Source organism: Mytilus edulis, chromosome 5 (assembly GCF_963676685.1).
Source record: "Mytilus edulis chromosome 5, xbMytEdul2.2, whole genome shotgun sequence".
NCBI classification, from domain to species: Eukaryota; Metazoa; Mollusca; class Bivalvia; order Mytilida; family Mytilidae; genus Mytilus; species Mytilus edulis.
The window spans coordinates 36,322,675-36,347,499 of NC_092348.1; the positions used below are offsets into that span (position 1 = coordinate 36,322,675).

Below are 24,825 nucleotides of genomic sequence, written 5' to 3' on the forward strand. Positions count from 1 at the left end.
TTGTTATGAGGAAATGAGAAAATAAAGCACCTAACTAACATGGATCAAAATTCTAAAAGTTTCATATGATTTTGTAGTTTCATTTTAATAGTTAAATTTATGTAGAATTACATGTTTTTTTTAAATGCACAGTAGAAAACTCAGATGATAAGACTTGTTTAACAAAAGTGTTGGATGTGTTCCCTTTCAGTGATAAGGTTTTTAAAATACAATATGAAATCACAGAAATGTGTAAAAAAACAAATTTGGATTAAGGACCTATAGTATTGTTTTAACAACTTTATTTTTGATAGTAATTTTTCAATAAATGTTACCAGTTAGAAATCTTTAATGCCTGTAAACATTTAATGTGATAAGAATGATATTAACTATGATATTCAATGAAACTAATGTCAGTTGTTTAAAGAATGCAAGTCAAATTTGTTTTTGAGATTTGTGTCTAATGAATAATAATGCAATACCCTAAAATGAACAATTCTTAGAATTTTGTCTTGGACAAGGACTTGATACTGGAATAGAATGTATAATCCCCCCTTTGTATACATTATTTGACAATTTTCAGATGTCCAACTTTCCCCAACCTTCCCCAAGGCTGTTCTAAAACAACTGATCCAAACGATGTCTGCTGTCAGATTCCAGTCTGCCCAACTGCTGCACCAACACCACAACCAACTCCTTATACAGGAGCTCCAACTCTGGCTCCTAGCCCAACACCTTACCATGGTCCTCCCACACCTGAACCAACACCCTACCATGGTCCCCCAACACTACAACCAACTCCATATACAGGAACACCAACTTTGTCACCAAACCCAACAACTTCAAGATACCCAGTACCAACATTACCAGGCGGTGTCATCCAAGGTGGTAGACCAACACCAAATCCATACAGCCAATATACACCAGCACCATCTAGTGAGTATATAAATATAGATTCTATCACTACATCGAGTGTGATAAGATATTTATCCACTCAAGACTGTTGTATTTTCAAATTTAAAACGTGAGGCTTGCCAAGCGATCTGTGAAAACCAGGACTAATGAAAGTATTCACAGTTTATACCTTTGACTAAAAAAATCATGGTTTTATGTTTTTTGTGGACTGATATATCATGGTTTCATGTTTTTTGTTGCCTGATATATCATGGTTTCATGTTTTTTGTGGACTGATATATCATGGTTTCATGCTTCTGTGGACTTAAATATTATGGTTTCATGTTTTTGTTTGTACTTTCAAATTATGGTTTTAATATGTTTTTGTGGACTTATACATATTATAATGGTTACATGTTTTTGTGTTGAACCTAACGGATGAGTATGTAATTGTATGTGTAAATTATTTTTTTGCAGAATACTGTGAATACAAAGGAGTGCGGTATTCCACTGGCCAGAAATGGAGAGATGGTTGTGATTACAACTGTGTTTGTGTTGATGGAATGTCTGGTGTTTACCAATGTACTCAAAGGTAATGACTTATGTTTACCATTGCACTCAAAGGTAATGACTAATGTTTTCCAATGTACTCAAAGGTAATGACTCATGTTTACCATTGTACTCAAATGTAATGACTCATGTTTACCAATGTACTCAAAGGTAATGACTAATATTTATCACTTACTCAAAGGTAATGACTAATGTTTATCACTTACTCAAAGGTAATGACTAATGTTTATCACTTACTCAAAGGTAATGACTAATGTTTATCACTTACTCAAAGGTAATGACTCATGTTTAACAGTGTACTCAAAGGTAATGACTAATGTTTATCACTTACTCAAAGGTAATGACTCATGTTTACCAATGTACTCAAAGGTAATGTCTAATGTTTAACAGTGTACTCAAAGGTAATGACTAATGTTTATCACTTACTCAAAGGTAATGACTAATGTTTATTTTTTACTCAAAGGTAATGACTCATGTTTACCAATGTACTCAAAGGTAATGTCTAATGTTTAACAGTGTACTCAAAGGTATTGCTGATAAATGTTATGTTTAAGTTGTGGTTGACTTGCAGCAGAATTATTGATGAACTGTGAGTTCTGAAATTATTTGAGGTTATTTTTAAATGCAAATAATGTGACTCCTTGAGAATTCCGATAATAAGAACTCATATTCTGATATTTTGTCTATATATCTGTATGTATGTGTTCCTAAATTTGCAATGAGTCTTAACTATAGAAGTCTTTGATATAACCTTTGTTCTCAAGTGGAACCCCAAAATGAACCCCTAACCCTGAACCCCCAGTACATTTTGGACACAAGGAAGTATTTTAACAATAGATATAGGAAGATGTGGTATGACTGTCAATGAAACAACTCTCCATCCAAGTCAAAATTTATAAAAGTAAACCATTATAGGTAAAGGTACAGTCTTCAACACAGAGCCTTGGCTCACACCAAACAGCAAGCTACAAAGGGCCCCAAAAAGTTATTAGTGTAAAACCATTCAAACAGGAAAACCAACTGTCTAATCTATATAAAAAAAAACAAGAAACAAAGAACACTTATGAACCACATAAAAAAACAACAACTAATGAACTACTGAATATCAATTGGAATGGCTAAACTCAATGAAAATACGTAGTAACACAATTGAAAATACACTGAACGACCATTTATACTTTCAGATGTCCAAAATTCCCACAACTACCAGCTGGCTGCAGCATGGTAACTGACCAGAACGATCCATGTTGTCAGGTACCAGATTGTCCAAGAACACCTGCGCCAATTTATGTTCCAACGACTGGTGTCAACTCTGGTCCTACACCAACAGGGGGAGTAACTCCAACACCAGGAGTAAATCCAACACCACAGACTAATCCATTCCTGCCAAATCCTAAAGGTATGATATATCATACATAACTACCAAATATACTGAGTAAAAAAGTTTACTAAAAAACATTTTAATCACTAAAAATTTCAAAAGTTGTGAAAGCACCTTTTTGAACATATTTGGTGGGGTAATCATTACTTTTTATGGTTTATGTTTAGAAGTAAAGTCTATTTTGAAGATTTTTAAAAGTAATTATGTTTTGCTTAACTTTTTTTACTCAGTATATATTATAAAAGATCAGTGTTTTGTACACACAAAAGAAAGGCACTGGCTAACTACAGTTGGTCATATCTTAATGATACAACTTTCCTACAAACTACCCGAAATTGAAATGGCAATTTTTGAATTTTGTTAAAAAATTCCTATCATTTTACAAAATGTCCAGTTATATTTAGTCATTTCATATAATGCCTGTCAATGTTAGACAATTTGTTAATTGCCTGAAAATTCAGTCCTTTTACAAAATGCCTAAATCGATAAAATGTCTGTAACACATACAAACGTTTGCAAAACAACAAATTAAATTTTCCATGAAAATACCATTTTCCCCCCATCAAAAAAGGTGGTACTTCCCAAAAATTAGTTATTCCCAGGTAAATACAGCACATCTCTTCGTATTTGTGTCTTATAGCATTGTCATGTTTGAAATTTTCCTTTTTATAACTTTTGTAGAAGTGTGTGTATACAAGGGTAAAACATACACACAAGGACAAGCATGGTATGATGGCTGTGACATGAAATGTGTGTGTGTCAATCAAAAAACAGGTGCATACAGTTGCTCTCAAAGGTAGGCATATTTTCATAAAAACTAATGGCTTGCTGTAAATTTCTCAAGGCTTTAACTAGGAGAAATAATTCTTAAAATTTTTAACGAGTCTGGAATAGTCAGTTCATTGTGCATTTGATCCTCAGCAGGCTTAACCTCTTCTTCCTCTATTTAGCCAGTAAGACTAGGTGTAATAATAAGTTCATCAGGCTTTTTGGCATTCATTCCTGGCTCAACATTTTTTGTATTTTCTTTTTCTTAAAGTATATGAAAGTTCATTTATAAACAACTATAGCGAAATCCTATATTTAAAAAAAAATAAAATTGATTTATACCCGCCAGCCCCCTTAAGTAATGTTTAAAGAGTTATGCTCCTTTGAAATAAAATGTATGGAAAATTACAAATTGTTAGTACTTTCAAGCCTACATTTCTTTTAAAATATTTACCAAAAAGTTTTAAAGAACGAAATAAAAACCTAAAAGTTGACAGATAAATATAATCAAAGCAGGGGACATTGGAAATCTGTATTTTTCAATTTTGTCTTTTTATCTTCAGATGTCCACAGTATGATCAGAATCCTAACTGCATTCTAATTCCTGATCCCTCAGATCCACAGTGCTGTAAAAAACCACAATGTCCATCCCAGAACACAAAGCCACCTGTAATTGTTGGAACAAATCCACCTGTGTACATTACATTTGGCCCAGGTGGTTCATTTACAGGGGGAACCAGACCAACAGCCACACCTCCCCCTAGTAAGTAATGAGCAAATAGTTAAATGTTGGTTTACAGGTTGAACCAGACTAACAGCCGCACCTCCCCCTAGTAAGTAATGAGCAAATAGTTAAATGTAGGTTTACAGGTGGAACCAGACCAACAGCCGCACCTCCCCCTAGTAAGTAATGAGCAAATAGTTAAATGTTGGTTTACAGGTGGAACCAGACCAAACAGCCACACCTCCCCCTAGTAAGTAATGAGCAAATAGTTAAATGTTGGTTTACAGGTGGAACCAGACCAACAGCAACACCTCCCCCTAGTAAGTATCAGGAAATAGTTAAAAGTTCGTTTTCAGGTGGAACCAGACCAACAGCCACACCTACTCTTGGTAAGTAATGAGCAAATAGTTAAATGTTCATTTTCAGGTGGAACCAGACCAACAGCCACACCTCCTCCTAGTAAGTAATAAGCAAATTGCAGTGTGAACTCATGTTATCCTCTAGTTTGGCCATTTCACCAAATAGTTACATGCAATATGAACTTGGGTTATCTTTTAGTTTGACAATTTAACCAAAGAGTTGCATGCAATTTGAACTTATTTGGGTTATCCTTTAGTTTGATCAACTCAAGTTATCTTTAGTTTGATCAATTTACCTCAAACTGGGTAGTTTGATGCAATTTCAACTCAAGTTATCCTTTAGTTTAATCATTTTACTAAAATGTTATATTCAATTTGTACTGAAGTATTCCTTGAGTTTGGTCATTTACACAAGTTCTGAGTTTTCGGCCATGCATTAAAAGACCAGTAAATTTTTCACTTCACACAAGATGATTCTGTCAAAAATCACTTCTACTGGTTTTGAGTTAATCACAATCTTGAATATTTTTTTTACAGTTTTGAAAAATTCTAGAAAAAAGTAAAATCACAAAAATACTGAACTCAGAGGAAAATCAATTCGGAAAGTCCATAATCACATGGCAAAATCAAATAACAAAACGCATCAAAAATGAATGGACAAGAACTGTCATATTCCTGACTTGGTACAGGCATTTTCAAATGTAGAAAATGGTGGATTGAACCTGGTTTTATAGCTAGCTAAACCTCTCACTTGTATGACAGTAGCATCAAATTCCATTATATTGTCATGATGCGTGAACAAAACAAACAGACACAATAGGTAAAAATGTCAAAAATAGGGGTACAGCAGTCAACATTGTGTTATCATCTTAATCACTATAAAAACAACAAATGTAATGAAGAAGCACAAAAAGGCATACATCAAATTAACATCCTCATTTTGATTATATTACACGATTTTATTTGTCTATGTAAAATGCACCCATCAAGGAAGGAGGGTTTTGAGTACTGGTGAAAATTGCGCATTTGAAACATATTGAATAGTTTTGATTGATTGCTTGTTGTTTGTCTAATGTACAATTTAAAAGGTAGAACTACTTTTTTTTTTTTGCTTTTTGCAAAAGTAAAATTTTCTTCCAATCTGGACATTTTATGTTAAAAGATACTCCCAAAGTGTAATTCTAAATTTACCTCATTGTTAAATGTTATGGTTACGCTTTGTAGAAGTGTGTATTTACAATGGTAAATCATACACACAAGGACAAAGATGGCAGGATGGGTGTAAATACACTTGTGAATGTGTAAATGCAGATATGGGAATGCATAAATGTATTCAAAGGTATGTGAAATAATTTATTTAATTTTTGCTTTTATAAAATCCTATTCTATTAATTCAGAAATAGATGCAGAGATAGTAATGGGGCAAATTTTATACAGAATATAAACAACATTTTTAATAAAAAAATTGGGATGATTCCATCTGTGGAAAATTTAAATTTCTCTGTCTTGCATCTTGCATTACATATCAAATTATGTGTATATAAAAAAGATGTGGTTACATGATTGCCAATGAGATATTTCTCCACAAGATACCAAACTAGAGGTCACTGTACTGCCTTCAACAATGAGCAAAGCCAATAGTTCATAGTCAGCTATAAAAGGCCCCGAAATGACCATGTAAAACAATTTATACCAGAAAACTAATGACCTAATTCATGTACAATATAACAAACGAAAAACAAATATGTAATAAAGCAATATATGAATATTTATAGAGCTTTAAACAATAAGTATTTTAACAACTTCTACTAAGTCATACTAAGACAAATTATATTCTATTTCATTTTCTAGATGTGCTGATATGAGCAAGATCCCACCAACCTGTACTCTGAAGTACAATCCACAGGACCCATGTTGTCCACTACCAAACTGCCCTCAGATATATGTAACACCCATACCTGGAACCAACAGAACTATCCAACCACCAACATTTAATCCTAACATGCCACAGCCTAGTAAGTACCAAATATCTGATGACCATAGGAAGATGTGGTATGAGTGCCAATGAGACAACTCTTCATCCATGTCACAATTTATAAAAGTAAACCAATATAGATCTTCAACAAGAAGCCTTGGCTCACACCGAACGACAAGCTACTAGTGTAAAACCATTAAAACGGGAAAACCAATGGTCTAATCTATATAAAAAAACGAGAAACGAGAAACACTTATGAACCACATCAACAAATGACAACTACTGAACATCAGATTCCTGACTTAGGACAGGTGCAAACAAATGCAGCGGGTTTTAACGTTTTAATGGTACCAAACCTTCACCTCTATATATCTTACATGCCATAACCTAGTAACTTTACATTAATCCTAATATGTCACATATAGTAAGTTTCAATAACCAAGCCATCAACAATTATTTAAAACATGCTGAGCTAGTTTTTTTTAACAATCAAAAGACTAACCACCAGTCATATATCCTTCTACAACCATGTAAGTAACAATATATGATACAACACAAGTAACAACAAACAAGTAATATCAAACCATCTGCCAATTGTTTATCCTACAATACCTGAACTCATTAGTTCTAAAACTCAAACCACTTAACATCACTTCTTGCATGCTATGTACAAATATTTCAATCATCAATTTTTGATTCTAACTATAACTTGACTCAACATTTAGTACAACCATCAACCTTGAATCACCAAAATAGTCTCAAGAATATGCCATTAGGCATAGGCCTTGAATGTTCAAAAACAGTATATTATAAATTGAAAAGGAACATCTAATTGCCAATTCTTAGGCAGTGCAATTCCTCATTGATAGACGAGTATTATCATATCTGCAGTAATTCTTCCATGAATATGTCAGTAAAACTACCAAAATACTAACTGCAAAAAAATTAGTTCAAGTTGTTTAAATCGTATGAACAAATGTTGACAACTCAAACATGGTTTTCTGCATAAATGATTCAAAAATGTATTTCATGGATGTATATGGAAGGAAACATTAATTTTTTATTTTTACAATTCTTTACAGAGTATTGTGTATACAATGGTATACCATACACACAAGGACAAACATTTAATGTGGGTTGTGAAAAGAAATGTCGCTGTGATGATGCTTCTATGGGTGTAATAAACTGTGATGACAGGTAAGTTACCCTTATTCTTAGCGGATTTATACTTTCCCCAACATATTCATTATTTTTTTTTATAATCAAGATGTGGTTCTTTTCATCTCAGTTCATCATTGGTCGAAATTCAATTATGACGTCAAATTTTCCAGTTTTTCTATAATTTCACATTGAAAGAACACACTTTTTTGTAGAAAATTGAAAAAGAAAGACAGAGTTAGCCAACAGATTGTCTAAAAATCAATAGAGAAACAGATTTCACCACCAAGTCTTATGCAATACAATATTTATCCACTTTTGACAGTTAAATTGATATTCAAAATGCTCAGCAAGCCTCATGTTTTAAATTAAAAAAAAATAACTGTCTCCTCAAAATTATTCTCCACATACAGATAGCTTGCATTACATGCTGTTTTTTTTATTTCTGTTGTAGATGCCCTACTTATCCAGCACTACAAGATGGTTGTCAGCTTTTGACAGATCCAAATGACCAGTGTTGCCAGGCTCCATTATGTGTTGGCAAAAACCCCAATAATCCATACCAAGTTATAACAGCTCCTAAGGGATCATTTACTGGAGGCAATAAACCACCAGTAGGACCAAATGGTCAAGTTCCACAGACATCAAATGGAAGTAAGGAAGAAGTTTATTTTCTAGTATTTGATATTGGGCTTTTTGTATCCATCTCTAAACTCCCCCCCCCCCCCCCCCCCCCCCCAAAAAAAAAGAAGAAGAAAAACACAGCAACAAAAAACCATTAAGAAGTAAAAAACCTATTAGCTTGTATTATTTTACTGTATCAAATAAAATATTATCAAAGCAGACGGTTTTACTGTGTGTATTGCCATGTGTTTTTTTTTTTAATTCTACATTAGCTAGATATAGGGGAAGGGTTGAAATCTCACAAAACATGTTAAACCCCGCTGCATTTTTGCGCCTGTCCAAAGTCAGAAGCCTCTTGCCTTTGTCTTGTATGTTTTTTTTTAAATTTTAGTTCAATTATATGTTTCGCAGTTTAGTGTGACGTCCATTTTTACTTAACTAGTAAACATTTTTGGAAAGTTTGCTATAGCTTGCTATTGCTACTTTCCTTAGGCGTCGGCCTCAAACTTCCGGTTGACAGATTATCGCAATATATTCCAATATTCTGCTCCGAGATGGTGTAGTACTAGTGTTTGAGTTCTGATTCTTGGAAGATTCTTTTAAAATTTTGAGTAACTACTGTTTTGAATGAAAAGATTACAGCTTGAATAAAAAAGAAATGAATGTTCACCGACGATTCAGATGAATTCATTAATTTAACTTCATTTTTAAAAATGAGTATCACAAACACTACTTCGCGGATCTGCCATGCGCTGAAGAGAAAATCACAAGAAATCTACGCGAGATTACGTTTTCATTCATTCATGAATATTTCATGAATGAACATTTTCCCGCTCTACTTTTACCTGTTTACTATATGTACGTACGTAAACGTGGTAATATCCCGAGTGTATCGAAAGAATCGGGAATGACTGATTAAAATGCAAGAACAAGTTGACATTTTGACCAAGCCGTCGGATAATTGAAAAGTGATAACGGTTTGTTTAAACAAAACACGGGTGAAAGAATATAAAATACTCGATAATTATATTATATGTCTAAAGTCTCACGCCAAGGACGAGTAAATGTAAATACTCGCTTTGATTAAAAAAAATTAAAACAAATGCATTGTTTTTGTCTAAACATCGATCGGAAAATTTTGATGCCAAAAATCATTTGAAATCTTAATTCCGTTATTTAATTACTAATTGTTTCACATTCCAATGTGGATATAAGGAACTTTACTCGTTCAGCATGCTCAAGTGGATCAAACTTTCAGCAGAAAAACTTTGGCCCAACGTCAGTTCTTCTTCAGTCTTCTTCCAATAATTTACATTATACCACTTCTGGTGTATTATTGTAAATTTGTATCATATAACATCCGTATTAAAAGCAACAGAGTCAGCATCTACTTCTTCGAATATTATAGCTCAGGGTATCAAGACAAGTTCTGTAGAAATGATTAAGGTTCATGATGTGTACCCTTTGGCTAAAATGGCTGCATCAATTTAACCTCAAAGTTTAGATAAATGACAGACAAACCTGTGCATCTGGAAAAGTTTTAAGGCATACCATGCCCTATATAAATAGATTTCAATTGCTTTGTCATCCAAACACAGAGGCAATGATTACCGTAATATATCAAATGAATGGCTTAAAACAAAAATTCTCAAATTTTATTTACTCATAAGACAATGCTCAATTTCACATTAGCAACTAAAATGTGTTACAGGTTATAAGCATCTCTATGAATCTAGTGATTATAAACTTTTTTTTATTCCTGTGGTAATACTGATGTTGTTATGCTACCACCGTATTGAGTTTTATCCTTGTTCTGCTGTAAGTATGTACCTCCTTCCCTTACTTGTATGTACAATGTACATGTACCTCCGTACATCCCAAAATTCGTTTCTGTTCTCGTACTTTAGTTTGCCTGAACCAAATTGTATGAAACTTATACGCAATGATTATAACCACAATTCACAAGTCAAGTTTGAATTTTAGTTGCGTCACTTTTACCATTCTAGCGTTTTATGCTACTTTACAAATAGGAAAGATGCTGGAAATTTTAGTTTCTGTTCTCTAACTTTAGTTTGTCTTAACCAAATGCTATGAATCTTATACACAATGCTCATTACCACAAACACTGATCAAGTTTGAATTTTGGTGGCGATAGTTATACTATTTTAGAGTTATGCCCCTTTACATATGTAAAAAATTGCTGAATATTTTCGTTTCAGTTATCTAACTTTAGTTCGCTCAAACAAATGTAATGAAACTTATACATTGTAATACTTTTAACAATAAAACAAAGATCAAGTTTGAATTTTGGTGGAGTAATTTTAACTGCTCTAGGGTTGTGCCTTGTTACATATGGAACCAGATGCTCCACTTGGCACATCTTTATACGACCGCAGAGGTCGAGACCCTGAACAGTTGGGGCAAGTATGGACACAACATTCGAGCTTGATATAGCTCTGAATTTGGATTGCGATCAATTTTTTGACTTAATATTTAGGTTTCTCACACAAAACAAATGTCAAGATCTTACAAATCTATTGCGCAATACTGTGTAGTTAGAATGTATACACAATGCTTATTACCCAATAACTCAGATCAAGTACACATTTTGGTAGCGTCACATTTACAGTTCTTGAGTTGTGACCCTTTATAACATTAATGCTAGCGGGGGCATCATTTGTGTCCCATGAACACGTTCCCTATCAGTGGCGGATCCAGAACTTTTCCTAAGGGGGGGCGGGGGCCGCTCCAGTCATGCTTCAGTGATTCCCCATATAATCAACCAAATTTTTCCAACAAAAGGGGGGGCCCAGGCCCCCCCCCCCCCCCCATGGATCCGCCTATGCTATTTTTGATAAAAGCCTTTAATATAAATTCACTTTCATTACAGTTGTATTGCTTTAAGTTACTGTTATTGTCTTATCTATAAAAAAGGATGCAGTATTTTTTGCAAAGAACCAATGCTATCCAAAAGAGTTCAAAGGAGGAAAATGTATTAATAACTATAGGCCACCATATGGTCGTCAATAATGAGAAATATTTGTACCATATACATGTACATGTAGAAAGCTATAAAAGGCCCCGATAGGAAATATGTGGAGCAATTCAAACAAAAAAAATTACGTGTTAATTTACTAAAAACAAATATGAAGGATCTAAACCAATAGAAAAATACTAATTCACAGGCCCTTGATGTTGACATGGCATGGGTACTTAAAAAGAAATTAATAGAGCTTTCTGTATATTTCAATATTTTAGATCTACAGTTTTAGGTTGCAATAGAAAATATCAAAACTTTTTATGACAAACATGAAAAAAGTTATTTTTGATAATTACTGACGAGACAATGGTTTATTTTAAAACATCCAAGCTGTGATGAAATACATTTTTGAAATAATACACGTCTATAACCTTTTTGGAATAATACGCAGCTACAGTTGCAAACTTTCCAGAGGTGCTATCCAGCACTTTGATTGTTTAGGGGGCCAGCTAAAGGTTGCCTGCGGGTTACGGGATTTTATCCCAGTGCAGAAGAACCATTGGTGACCTTGGGCTGTTTTCTTCTCTTTGGTCAGGTTGTTGTCTTTTTGACACATTCCCAATTTCCATTGATGAATGAATAAATGTATAACACCTATACAAAAGCAGTTAATGTTTATTTTGTTTGACATTTGGGACCTTACCTACATGTCTATTCACCATTGCAAAATCTATGAGAATATGGGTAATTTCATTGTGAAAAAAGATGACCTCATTGGTCATTTATTTCAGTAATTACAATTTCAATGTTTATATTTATTCATAACACTGGTTACAATGAAACACTGACTTCTCAGTAATTAAAAAACGATAATCTCACATATGAAATAAATCCTATAATTATCTGATCATGATATCACAGAACAATGGGTTTTTCAAGACATTGCTGATTACTTTCCATTGAAATGAATAGAGAATGTGTAGGAAAAGATACAGTTCCTTGCAGTTTTAACTTTATTTCAATTAAAGAAAGTCCATGGTCAGTGTAAAAGTAGAGGAATGTTTATTTTGTTATCTTTCACATTTTTTTTACAGAGGCATGTGTCTACAACGGACAGTCATATAGACAAGGACAAAAATGGAAAGACAGCTGTTTATTTGAATGTGAATGTTTTGATGAATCAACTGGACGTTACAGATGTACTGAAGTGTGAGTAGTTTGAATTGCATTCATGGCATATTTACTTTTTTTCCCTCTTTGAAAATTCTTTAAAAAAAAAAATACAATTTTTTTTCTAATAATGCTACAGGAATCATGGATTACAGACTACTTAGGCAAAATCAAAGATCAATATCATACAACTTTAAAAGGATATTGAGAGTTTGTTTCTAATGCCAAAAAATTGACAAAACTTGACCAAAAGAAAAAGATGAACAAACAAATATTATTAAAAAAAAAAGTACATGTAAAGCTAAAGATTGAGCAAATCTATCCCAATATCTCACAAGGTGTTAAAACTACTGATATCACAGCTTGAAATAGTTTCTTACTTGAGAACCTCATGCAAACATATGTCCTTAAAAGTGTTTTATTTATAAATAAGCCTGTTTTCTTCTTTTCAGATGTCCAAAATTCCCACAAGTTCCTTCTTACTGTACCCTTGTACAAGATCCCAAAAACACTTGCTGCCAGACAGTTTACTGTCCAGTACAACCAACTCCAGGTCCAGGTCAACAACCACCAAGTCCAGGAACATATCTTACCCCTAAACCAACATGTAAGTTTTACAAAATAATGAATAGTAAGTAGTCTTTGTAATAAATAGTTAGGATTGCTGTTTCTACCTTTTATGCCAAGCCTACAATTGTAGAGGCCTATTTTGTTTTCAATTCTGTTTGTGCTTGTATCCCTCCATCCATCAGTTTTGTATAAAATTTAATTATGGTTTAAAGTAGGTTAAAGTTTACATCAACTTTTACCCAGTTCAACATGAAGTGAACTGTTAAATGTAAATGTTAAATTAGAAATTTGCCCCAGATTTTGTTGTTCACGCAATATGGAAATGAACACATATTATTGTGTTATTTTGATTTACATATTCTTCATACAAACTGCCTAAATGTTGTATATTTCAAATCAGTTTTATTTTTAAAATGTTTTCTAAAATGAAGGGAGATAAATTCATTAGCATTGGAAACAATCAAAAAGTTTCTATCCAAAACAGTAGAACCCTATAGTTTTTTCAACTGCAAATACCTTTAACACACCACTTTTACTTTTTTTTTTATTAAATAAGATTTCAATCAGATAAAGCAAAAAACGTGCATATTGACAAAAATTATATTATTTTTTAAATAATTTTATTGATTTAGCCCCATTCATTAAAAAAAAAAAAAATTAATATGAAAATGTTAATGTTAAACAAGGGAAAGAAAAATGAAAACTGTAAATTAAAAAATTATTAACATTTTTGAGGAATGGACTAAAATGCATGAATATTTATTGTGATTTCAGGAAAATCTGTATACAGATATATAGATATATGTATTAGTTATCATAATGCAAGTGCTAATTATTGCGATACTCAACCAGTGGCATTATTCGCTTTAACAGAAAACTCACAATACTTTCTTAATTAACAGTATGTCAAAAATCAGAAACAAATTTGATATTTCAGCAATGTGTGTATACAATGGCGTAGCATACAGACAGGGACAACAGTGGTATGATGGGTGTGATTTGGTCTGCAGATGTGAAGATGCAATGAAAGGATTCTATCGTTGTCAGCAAAGGTATAGTCTATTCACTGTTATTACAGCTTACATGAAGCAGTTTTTTTGCAGGGGAAAAATCTTTTGCTGTGGGAAATACAAATGATTGAATGAATAAACACATGAATGAATACTGTACACCATCTTATATTCGTGCACACTTTTGTTTCACGTTAAGTTCTTTCTAGCCAACCTCACAGCGATTTATTGTCGCTATCTTATTATTTTCTTGATATATTTATACATATTCAGGTTATTTTCTACTCAAAATTCGCAAGAAATAAATCTCTCAAGAAAATTAGTTTTGTTTACAGTAGGCCTCAATATATTTACTCGCCAAATATTATTCAGGTATCACATGACCTGATGTGATAGAACAGATATGTGTTGGATGTGTTTTAGTTTGGCTGTATAGGGAACACATTGGTTTTTTGGGGAAAGACGGCTTCAAGCCGTCAATCCCCTATGGGGTTGACCAGAGTGACACTCCCTCACATCATTCATTTTTATTTTATACATGTTAAAGTGTGGAAAACCCCCCAACAAATCTTACTTAGATTGAAGAGAAGGAGACCCAGAAATGAATAGTTTGACTTTAAACACTTTTTTACACATTTCCCTTCTGTTTCTCACAAAATTATCGTATCTTGAACTCTCCTTTACACTATTAACGCTTATTTTACAATCCGGAAAAATTAGTATGACGAGATATTCTAAATATATCCAACCTACATTGCATTTTTTAGTGACGTCATTCTTGGAAGAAGCAGGGATATCCTTCACCAGTTCACTGGTTTAATATTTCAATCATTCTTAGAGATCGTGCACTAAATACAAATTTGTATTTGTTAAATCTAAACATAATATTGTTTACTGTAGATGATTTAAACATCAACATACAATACTTCAATTTGTAGGTCAACACCTTTCAAAATCAACAAAGATCGTGGGGTTACATGAGACAGGGGAAAGAAACGATTTTATTACTTTTTTCGAGTCCTACTAATCAGAGACAACAAGCGTCAAAAAGCGACAAGAAGCGTCAAGAAGACTATTTAGTGACAAGAAATAAATATTCTTCTTGTCGATTCTTGTCGCTAAAATTCTTCTTGTCGCTAATTAGTGAGACCACTTTTTCTGTAAAAATTCTGAGAATCTTCCTCCAATTCAGGAGCACCTCAATTGATAGTAATTATCCACTAAAATAAAAGTTAATGTATTTAAACACTTCAAATGTAACATTTCATTGGATTAGTAGTCTTCTATTAAAACTAAATTTTTGTGTACCTACATAATCATTGTAATGGTAAAAAAAAATAAAAAAAATTGCATTTTTAAACATATTTATTATTTACAAATATTTCAAAATTAAGATTTGGAAACAAGCTTCACACAGTTTACATCTCTCATATTGTTTTTTTTATTAGTACCTGATTCCCTGTGATGAGAGTTATAACTCCGAACTTCATAAAATTCATTGGAAATTTAAAACTGAATAGATTTTTCAGTCCACACTTTCTAAAGAAAAAACCTAAAAATCCAAGAGAACTGTCACAAAAAATGGAAAATGGCCCGAGCCTGCAGTTCAGTAGTACACAATCAAGATTTCAGAAAATATTGTAGTTGCTGTGAAATGACAGAATTCAGTTGAGTTTTATAATTAGCTATCAACTTTAATCAAATGTTTAGATTTAGAAGATGCAGATCTCTTTCATTGGTCCAAATTGAATCCTAAACTAAGGAAATGAAATTACATAAACAACAATTGATTTCAATATTGTCAACCTTTCTACATGTTCTAGCTGTTCTCTTTTTCATTCTTCATATGAAAACTATCAAAAGATACCCCCCCCCCCCTTTCCAAAAACATAATTAAATAGAAACAAGGGCCGTCTTTTCCCTCAGAGCTATTCAGCTCTTTGATTATGAAATTGCTCAGCAGATGAGACCAATGGATGAAAGATTTTCATGTTTTAGTCCATGTTGGCAGCAAGTAGAGAACAATGTTCATACTCAATTCCAAGAAGTTAAATATTTATTGCCAGAGTGTTTATCCATGATGATTAAAAATAATAAGATGTCAACGAATACTTGAGTACCTGAGTATTGCTTGTTATGCCAACTAAAATTAATTAGTAGATTTTCATCCAAATTTTTGAAAAAAATGGGGCGGTTGGGAGGATTTTATTTTTTATTTTTTATTTCTTATGAAACCCTTTTGTGACGTGTTCTTCGAATATGCAAGTGTAATAATGAGCTTATATCATGTATATACATGTATAAGGTATCGTAAATAATATTTCAAATCTTAACATGAATAAAAATCTCTGATTGACAACCACTGTTCTACATGTAATTGCTGCTTTAGAAACCTAAACAGCAAAAACATAAAAGAAGAATGCTCTCTTCAGTTGGACTACCTTCACCAAATTGATGTGTCTTCTTCTAAGCAGCTATTTTCTTGTCTCCATAAAATGAAACAAATATGCAACTAAAGAATTACGAGTACAGAATAAAATGAAAACAAAAGGGTTGGTGCTTTTATGATTCTTCTTATAGATGCAAATATAATTAACATGTGAAACATGAACTTAACCAAAAAGTAGTTGTTTAATGGCTCTATTGAGGGTATTGGGACAGAAGGTGATTGCTGTTTGTCAACAAAAAAATACCCATGGGTAAATGAAATTGCAAAACCATCTCAGGATATTCTCATAAAAAGCCAGTCAAAAACAAGATCTACTCATCAATTAACATTCAGACAGCTCCAATGCAATAAAGACGGTTTCATAAAGAGTTTTAAATTCTCATAAAAAGCCAAACAATCAAAGATTAGAATAAATTACCACCTGAAATTTCAAACAAAACTTCTACAGACAACTTTAAGGATGAACTTACCCATGAAAACCTTTTCCCACTTTAACTAAATGTACCCTTTTTTTTTTCTTAATTTTTAGAAAACAAATGTAAAAATTAAAAGTTCAATAAAAATTTGTAGGTTTAAAAATAAAGAAAAATTGAAATCAAATTTAAAAAGCAACCCCATGCGCCAGAATGTAATCTTCAAAATGTTGATGGTTTTCTGTAACTAAAAAAGAAGAAGAAATCTAAGTTTATGTTTGCCGACTTTTTGAACTCAAAATACTGTCAGAAATCTAACAAGTTCGTGCTTGCGTCATTTTGTTTATAGTTATGTTTTTGTACCAATGTGTTCCACGATTCTTGCTCTTTGGGTATAATTCACAGTCAAAAATTCCTGCCACAAAGTCATTTAATCAATAAAAAAAATCAACGGTTTTCTAATCACAGAAATTTGTGTCATGCCGCGATTTGCCATCTTGGACACAACGTATTACTTGTAACCCAATTATTACATGCACTTCTCGAAATCAATCTCTATTCTCGCTAGACGATTTTGTCATCATAGAGCTGCAGAATCTTTTTTTAATTACTCGAGAAAATACGAAAACCGAAATTTGAAACAGGAAGTTTGGAAGGAAACATAATTTTTGACAGCTACCGGAAACGGAGATGAACAAAATCCGGAAGTCGTAATTTTTTAAAAATAAAAAAAATCGGGGCGGGACGATTTCAGAGGGGCGGGCGGGGATGAAAATCTATCAATTAATTTTAATTGGCCTTAGTATATAGTATCGAATACCAAAATAATACTCAATTAACATTGCTCCTTTCTCTCCAAAAAATAGATTTTTCTGGAAAATCTTGAAGAATTAAATAAAATCACTTAATAAACTGTATGTTTGCACGAAATATATAGTAAATGTAATAATTGAGGAATTTTAGTATGTCTTAACATAAATTCCTTGATTTTAGATGTAACAGTTACAGCAATACACCTTCATATTGTACTCTGGTGCCTGATCCAAAGGACCCTCAATGTTGTACAGTTCCACAATGTCAACTGATACCAGATAATGCCACACCTACTCCTGGAATCTTCACTCCCCCAGTACCAGTCTTTGGATCCTTTACTGGCAGTGCTCCAAACCCAACACCTCAACCCACTCCTTCTCCAACAATGAGGTTACCTAATGGAGAGATTGTCACAGTTACTCCTCAAACAGGACTGCCAACACAACCTGCACCTACTCCTCAACCAGGTAAATACAGTTATTGGACAGAAGTGAGTTGCCACTCAAAAAATGTCCTATTATTTCAACTAAAATCAATATTTTAAAAAAATAAATATTGCCAAGTAACTACATGACTGTTTAATATTAAATTTTCTCAGTTATGACAAGCTCTCATAGACGAGACCACCTAAGAAGTAAAGTGATTTTTTTTCATACCCTTTCTTTATCACCTTTGATATAAATCTTACTGTAATCATTATCAAGAAAGATTTTTCATTTAAATGTGTGAAATTTGTTCTTATATTGTAAAAGAGTGATGTCAACATTGATTGATTGATTGATTGGTATTTAACGCCAATTTCAACACTGTTGGCTATTTCCTAGCCATCAATTTTTACTGGTGGAGAAAGCCAGAGTAAGGGTGGGAACTTATCACTCAGCAGGAAAAGTGACAATCTTGTCAATTAAGATTGGAGTCTAGATATAACTCACAGGCTGGTGATACAGTAGTTGGACTATTTAGACCACTCTGCCATCAAAGTCCATATTGTCAACATAAAGACAACCATAGAAACCACTCACACACAAATAATGCCATGCGAAAGTGTTACAATACTGAAGATAAGTAAGGTTTATACAATCATGTTCTTTTTCAGGTTGTTTCTATAAAAATAAATCCTACAAACAGGGAGAGAGTTGGGATGATGGCTGCCAATACAGATGTCAATGTGTTAATGAGATGATTGGACAATACAAATGTACTGAAAGGTGAAGACTTTGGTTTCTTTCGAAACCCCCCCTTCCCCCCTCCCCCCCCCCCAAAAAAAAAAATCAAAACAAATCAAAAAATCAAAACCTTTTTGACCTCATCTGACAAACAAAGTAGGCAATTTTTTCAAAGAGAACTTTAGGGAAAATTTCATTGTCGGATTTTAGCCATGTCCTTTTTGTTGCTCTCTAATCTTAAATTAATTAAAGTGTTACCTCTTTTGTAAGGCTTGTTGATAAACAGTTAGCTGTCATATTCAGTATCATCTGCTTCTCTACTTAAGGTGGTACCTAACACTACAGGGAGATAACTCTGTAAAATCAGCTCAACGTTTTAATTACATTGTGTTGTTAAGGGACTATTAAGCGTCTCAATGATCAAAATTAGTGTTTGTCAAATTGCTATATAACCAGTGTAATATTTCTGACAAAATGGTTGGTTAAAATTTTTTGAATTTTTTATATTTTTGTCAAAGGGTCAAAGTAAATAATCTGTCAAAGTTTAATGAAAATTAAACGAGCCAAATTAATTTTAGTGAAAGTGTTGGGTACCACCTTAAATGGCTTATCATTAATCAATTAAGAATGAAGTTGATTTAAGATGTTTAACATAAATGTCCTATGATAATGTCAAGCACCTCTTACTTAAAACCTCTGTTGTGTAATTATTTACTTTTCTTATTTTATAGATGCCAGACTTATCCTAACCTACCACAATTCTGTACATTGATCCAGAATCCCAAGGACAGCTGTTGTCCAGTGCCTTACTGTGACAAAGTTAACCCAACTCCATCTCTACCAGCAACCTATCAACCATATCTCCCAAGTACAAACTATCCATTGTTTGTGAACCCAGAAACCAATCCTCCAATGACAGGCCAGAATACTCCATCACCATTTGGAAAGTCTGGTGAGTATAAATGTTGTTGTAAATTGTTAAAAAGCACTACTGTCAACCAACTTATTTTCGCAGATACCTTATTTCGCGTTAAGCCTTTTCTATCCCAATTCAATTTAATATAGCAATTTTCAAATTTACTTGATGTAGTTAGACAAGGAAAGATCAAGGTTTTATATTTTCGCTACAATTTATATTTGCGTCTTTTTTCTTCTCATGAAAATAATTCACTCGCGTAAATAAGTTGGTTTACAGTATTTTATAACATCGTCTTCTTATATTACCATCTTATATTAGTAACATTGTTCAAATCTTTAGAACTATATATTTTTTTCCTTATCTGAGCAGTATCAACTATTCTAGACGATCTGCTACATATTAAATTTGCTGGTTGGCCCTTTTTTTATAGACATCATATAGATATATGTTAGTTATCCACCAAAAATGATTGCTTCTTATATAATTCTTCTTAATTGAGGAGAGTAATCATTTGGTAATTTTGAAGTGAATTCAATTCTGAACATATTTTTAGCTCACCTGGTCCAAAGAAGGGAATTGGGAATCAGGGCTCTCCTGCCCACTCCCTCATGATTGTTGATAAGGGATAGGGGTGGTGATGGAGAGGTAACCAGGTTGTATGGACTGATTTCTCACATCAATAAACTGATGGAAAATTATGCTAAGAAAATGCTACAAAGCTATAAAGATATATATCAATGACCACCATCAATATGTTGTCAACTTCAACAAATAATAGAAGAGTTGGAGAAGTTGGTTATGAGCAGAAAGTTGTTTTTGCTAATTAAGGATGTGCGCTACTCTTGTTTTTGAATTATACCAGATATTTTTTATGTTTTTATGTAGTGTCATAAAAAAAAATTGTTGGCTAACCCCTACTTTTCTTTTCGTAATAATATTACATATAGTTTCAAAAGCCATATTTGAAAATCTTATAAAATCCTTGTTATTTTTTCATAGTTTTTGAAAGGAAAAAGGTGCCAGTGTTGAATGCAGGAAAAATTTTGGAGAGAATCATTTCCCGCCAAATTTTCAATGGTTTATATCTCAAAAACAAGCACACAGACCCTTCATTTTTTTTTCGTCTTTTTTAGTTCCTTTGTCTCAATACTATCAATTTTAACAGTCTTTTACATAGCTTGTTATTTTGAAACAGAGTAGCAAACATCCTTAAGCCAGCTTTGACCAATTGTTTTGTTGAAAGAAGTTTCCATTTACATACATGTGACAGAGTTGTCAAGCCACAACTGGAGATTTGGAAATTTTCAGCTGGAGTTTTGGCCTCAAAACTGGAGATTTTTTATCGACCTTTTTATCGACGTACACAATGGTTTTGTTGTGTGTTTAAACTGCATATCTTCCTTTTTTGTTAAAAGAACAACCATTCCATACCTTTAAACACCTGCATATCCAGTTTTACTTAATAAAAATAGAAGATAAGGGGGTTTCTAATATTTATTCATTATGTATAATTCAAGATAAAGTGATCAGCAATCATACATAGTTGGCAAAAAGTACCTCTGATTAAGCTACATTGTCAACTTTGGTACCACTACTGATTCAGAACATGCTTGTAAGAGAAGGTGTTAAATTGATAGATTTGTACTACAACTTGTATGCTTGCTGGTGGGTAGCTGTCTCCATAAGTTTGGTCAAGTCAGTAGTGCATGAAGTTGGTAAGCATGGTCTTGGCCCTTTGTACAGGATCTGCACCATTTGAAATCAGATCTCAAGGCAGAGTTGAATTTGGCTATATACTTGGTCTTCTTTTATTTGCTGCTGGGGTATTTGGTGATAAAATACGGTTTGCATCATGATGTTGTCAAATTCTAAAATTTTAGAATTGTCCAAGACAAACTATACTTATATAGGTCGTGGCTTGGATAGAAAACAAGCCATAAATTTCATATTTGAGTTGAAATCATTTATCTTTGATGTTCAGTAAATGTTCCATGTTTTAAACAGCATCAAATTAAATCGTTTTTTATACAACTTGTACAATTTAATTCTTTATTAATATTTCACTTTTAATCAACCAGGCTTGTGTCTTAAACTATCTAGTTGATCACCAGGTATTGCCTATTATCTTTTATTTATTGTTGTATATACAGTCTAATCCTAAACACCCCAGGCATATAATTTTTACTATTTGACTCAAAATCAATGACAGGAAACTTCCGTTTTTCTCCGACTTTTCCCATGTCAATTTCGAGTTTCTCGGACTTTTTCTCTGTCCATATCGATTTTGTAAACAAAAATGTGTATTGAAAATTTTACGAGGTTGACATTTTCATAAAGCGGAAGATTTCAAATTTTAACGGGAGGGACGGAAGAGGGTCTGAAAAGCGGGAGATTTTGACTCCCGCCGGAAGAATCACATGTATGCATTTATAATATTTCAGAATTATGATAGCCACATGATTATTTCAATCACACATTTTTCCTTGTAGTGAGATATATATTTCATGCTAATTATTTTTTTTATTTAGGATATTGTGTATATCAAGGAGTATACTACAGACAAGGACAAACTTGGAATGATGGGTGTGAAAAACGTTGTAGATGTGATGATGTAACCACAGGTCTTTACAGTTGTACACAGAGGTAAAATATTAAAGTATGAACTGCATTCATATGCAAAAGTTACTTCACAATAAAATTTCAAGCATTCAGCATTTCATTTACTACCAACTATCCCGATTTATGAGGAATATCATTTATGACAGGTGATGACTTGAATTTTGAAATTCGTCATTATATAAACTGAAGACATCAAAACAGACATTCAAATGAGTTAAAAGTTTAAGCACATATATATTCATTTAAAACATATAGTAGTAGGTTAAGAACACTTATGACAAGATAAGAGGAGCATTAGGTTCTCTTGCACTTAAAACCTCCTATGGAGATTTTGAAAAGTTTGCAGGTATGAAATATAGAAGTGAAATTGTTACACATAACGTGAGGGTATCCATATTGAATCGTAGAAAAATAGGTTTGAACAGACCTCCAAAGGATCCATGATTCTGTAAAGAGGAGTACCCAAATTGCATCCATGCTAAAATTCACATCCTTAAAAGTCAAATGACAGATCTTTTGTTTTATTACTTCAAATATTTAGAACAATCTGACATAAGTCCATACTTACTATTCATTTTTTAAGATATGAATGCTTGTAACCTATTTTATTTGCTAATTTTTAAAAGATGACTTTGTATGGACGTTGCATGGCAACGTTTCCGTACCTTTTACTTTTTACAGTGAACACTTAATCTGTTCATATATCCTGTGAACGTTTTGTGTATATTTGAAAATATTTACTTATGTTGAAAGACGTGCATAGTATCAAATCATATAAATACAAATTGTTTAGTCTCTAGGAAAACTTGTAAGATTCTGCTGCTATTTTTGCTAAATAGGTACAATTTGGGTACGCAGTGCAATTTGGGTATCGTGACGTTAGTTTTTAAACATGAAATCGAAGTAAAGAACTTTGCCAGTAATTTTTCTTTGTTTATAGCTGAGTGTTTTTGCTGTTGGCCAAATATGTTGTTGCAGATTTTTTGTGGTCTCTGTTACATATATTCACTACATGTTTATACTTCATGCTATTCCAAAAAACAAGGTATGGGGAGGGGGGGTTGGGTTGGAAGACACTTTATATAAATAATACAAAGTTGATAGGTATCAGAGCAACTTTTCACACTTTAATGCACTTTGATTCATAGTTGCAATTGTCTGGGTGGCGGGTGCTGAAACAAACTGCCTTTCAAAACACCCCCATCCCCTTTACATTTTTTTCTGGAACCCTTTTTTTCTGATATAACAAATAAAAGTACTTTTTATGGTGATCCATATTTTTCTACGGAACACATATACTATATTTTATATTACAGATGTCCAGTATTTAACAACATACCCTCATCATGCACTTTGGTTGCTGACAAAAGTGATCCATGTTGTACTGTACCACAATGTAACCTATTCCCAAGTACTGCAAGATACACCGGAACAGGCACACCACCAACAACTGCCAGACCTAACATTATTGTTCCTACTCCAATTCAGGGTGCTATTACTGGTCAAGGAACTATTGCTCCTAACAATCCCCTTGTTCCTAACTACAACCAGTTTGCTGGAAATGGAACAGGTAGATTTCTTGTCTTATGTTTAATGCAAACATTTTGCCCAAAGAATTATTAACTGATTTTTTTTGTTTTTTTTTAAAAGTTGACCATATGAATAAAAGGAGGCAAAATTGTCCATGTGCCTATAGGTAAAAATCTAAAGTTAAGGATGTAGTTAGGAAATTAAAAAAAAAATGATACTTTAAGTCAGAAGTGCATTAGTTAAGGAACACAATAAGGTAAAAATATTGTTAGGTCATGGAACTACTTTTTGAGATATTTGATTTTTATAAAGTGTCAAGAAAAGACTTGGAATTTTTATCTTATATTTAACATTGGCATTATTTTTGTCTCAAATAATAAGAAAACAAATCTATAATCTGCCTTGATTTTTTAATGACCTTTTATGACCTATTAAAGTCTTCCATAATAAAATGAAAGGGTGATATGGGGACAAAAATTTTACCCTGTATCGTAGGAAAAACCCAAGGAGTCCGTACATCTGACAAAAAAGATGAAACCTGACCTGAGTACATCCTTAAGATCACCTGAAGCATGCTGTTTTCACCATATGTAATATCAAATTTAAATACCTCAAAGTTCTGTAAAGAGCATGAAAAGTTTTTATGCCCCACTGAGGGGCAATATGTTTTTTCTGTCTGTGCATCCATTCGTTTGTTCGTTCGTCTGTCCGTCCCACTTCAGGTTAAAGTTATGGTTAAAGTTTTTGGTCAGTA

At 32.9% G+C, this 24,825-nt stretch overlaps 1 protein-coding gene across 1 annotated transcript in view; it reads left to right on the plus strand.

Annotated features, from left to right (window-relative positions):
- The window catches only part of LOC139523564 (uncharacterized), a 97,569-nt gene that overhangs the window by 50,091 nt on the left and 22,653 nt on the right, over positions 1-24,825 (plus strand). The window contains exons 42-58 of the mRNA XM_071317682.1: positions 563-915; positions 1,351-1,465; positions 2,628-2,842; positions 3,506-3,620; positions 4,156-4,355; positions 5,900-6,014; positions 6,527-6,690; positions 7,733-7,847; positions 8,263-8,462; positions 12,507-12,621; positions 13,035-13,189; positions 14,090-14,204; positions 18,018-18,304; positions 18,934-19,045; positions 19,735-19,955; positions 22,451-22,565; positions 23,858-24,111. Of these exons, the coding sequence (XP_071173783.1) occupies positions 563-915; positions 1,351-1,465; positions 2,628-2,842; positions 3,506-3,620; positions 4,156-4,355; positions 5,900-6,014; positions 6,527-6,690; positions 7,733-7,847; positions 8,263-8,462; positions 12,507-12,621; positions 13,035-13,189; positions 14,090-14,204; positions 18,018-18,304; positions 18,934-19,045; positions 19,735-19,955; positions 22,451-22,565; positions 23,858-24,111 (2,966 nt within the window). The remainder of the gene's footprint in view (positions 1-562; positions 916-1,350; positions 1,466-2,627; positions 2,843-3,505; positions 3,621-4,155; positions 4,356-5,899; positions 6,015-6,526; positions 6,691-7,732; positions 7,848-8,262; positions 8,463-12,506; positions 12,622-13,034; positions 13,190-14,089; positions 14,205-18,017; positions 18,305-18,933; positions 19,046-19,734; positions 19,956-22,450; positions 22,566-23,857; positions 24,112-24,825) is intronic.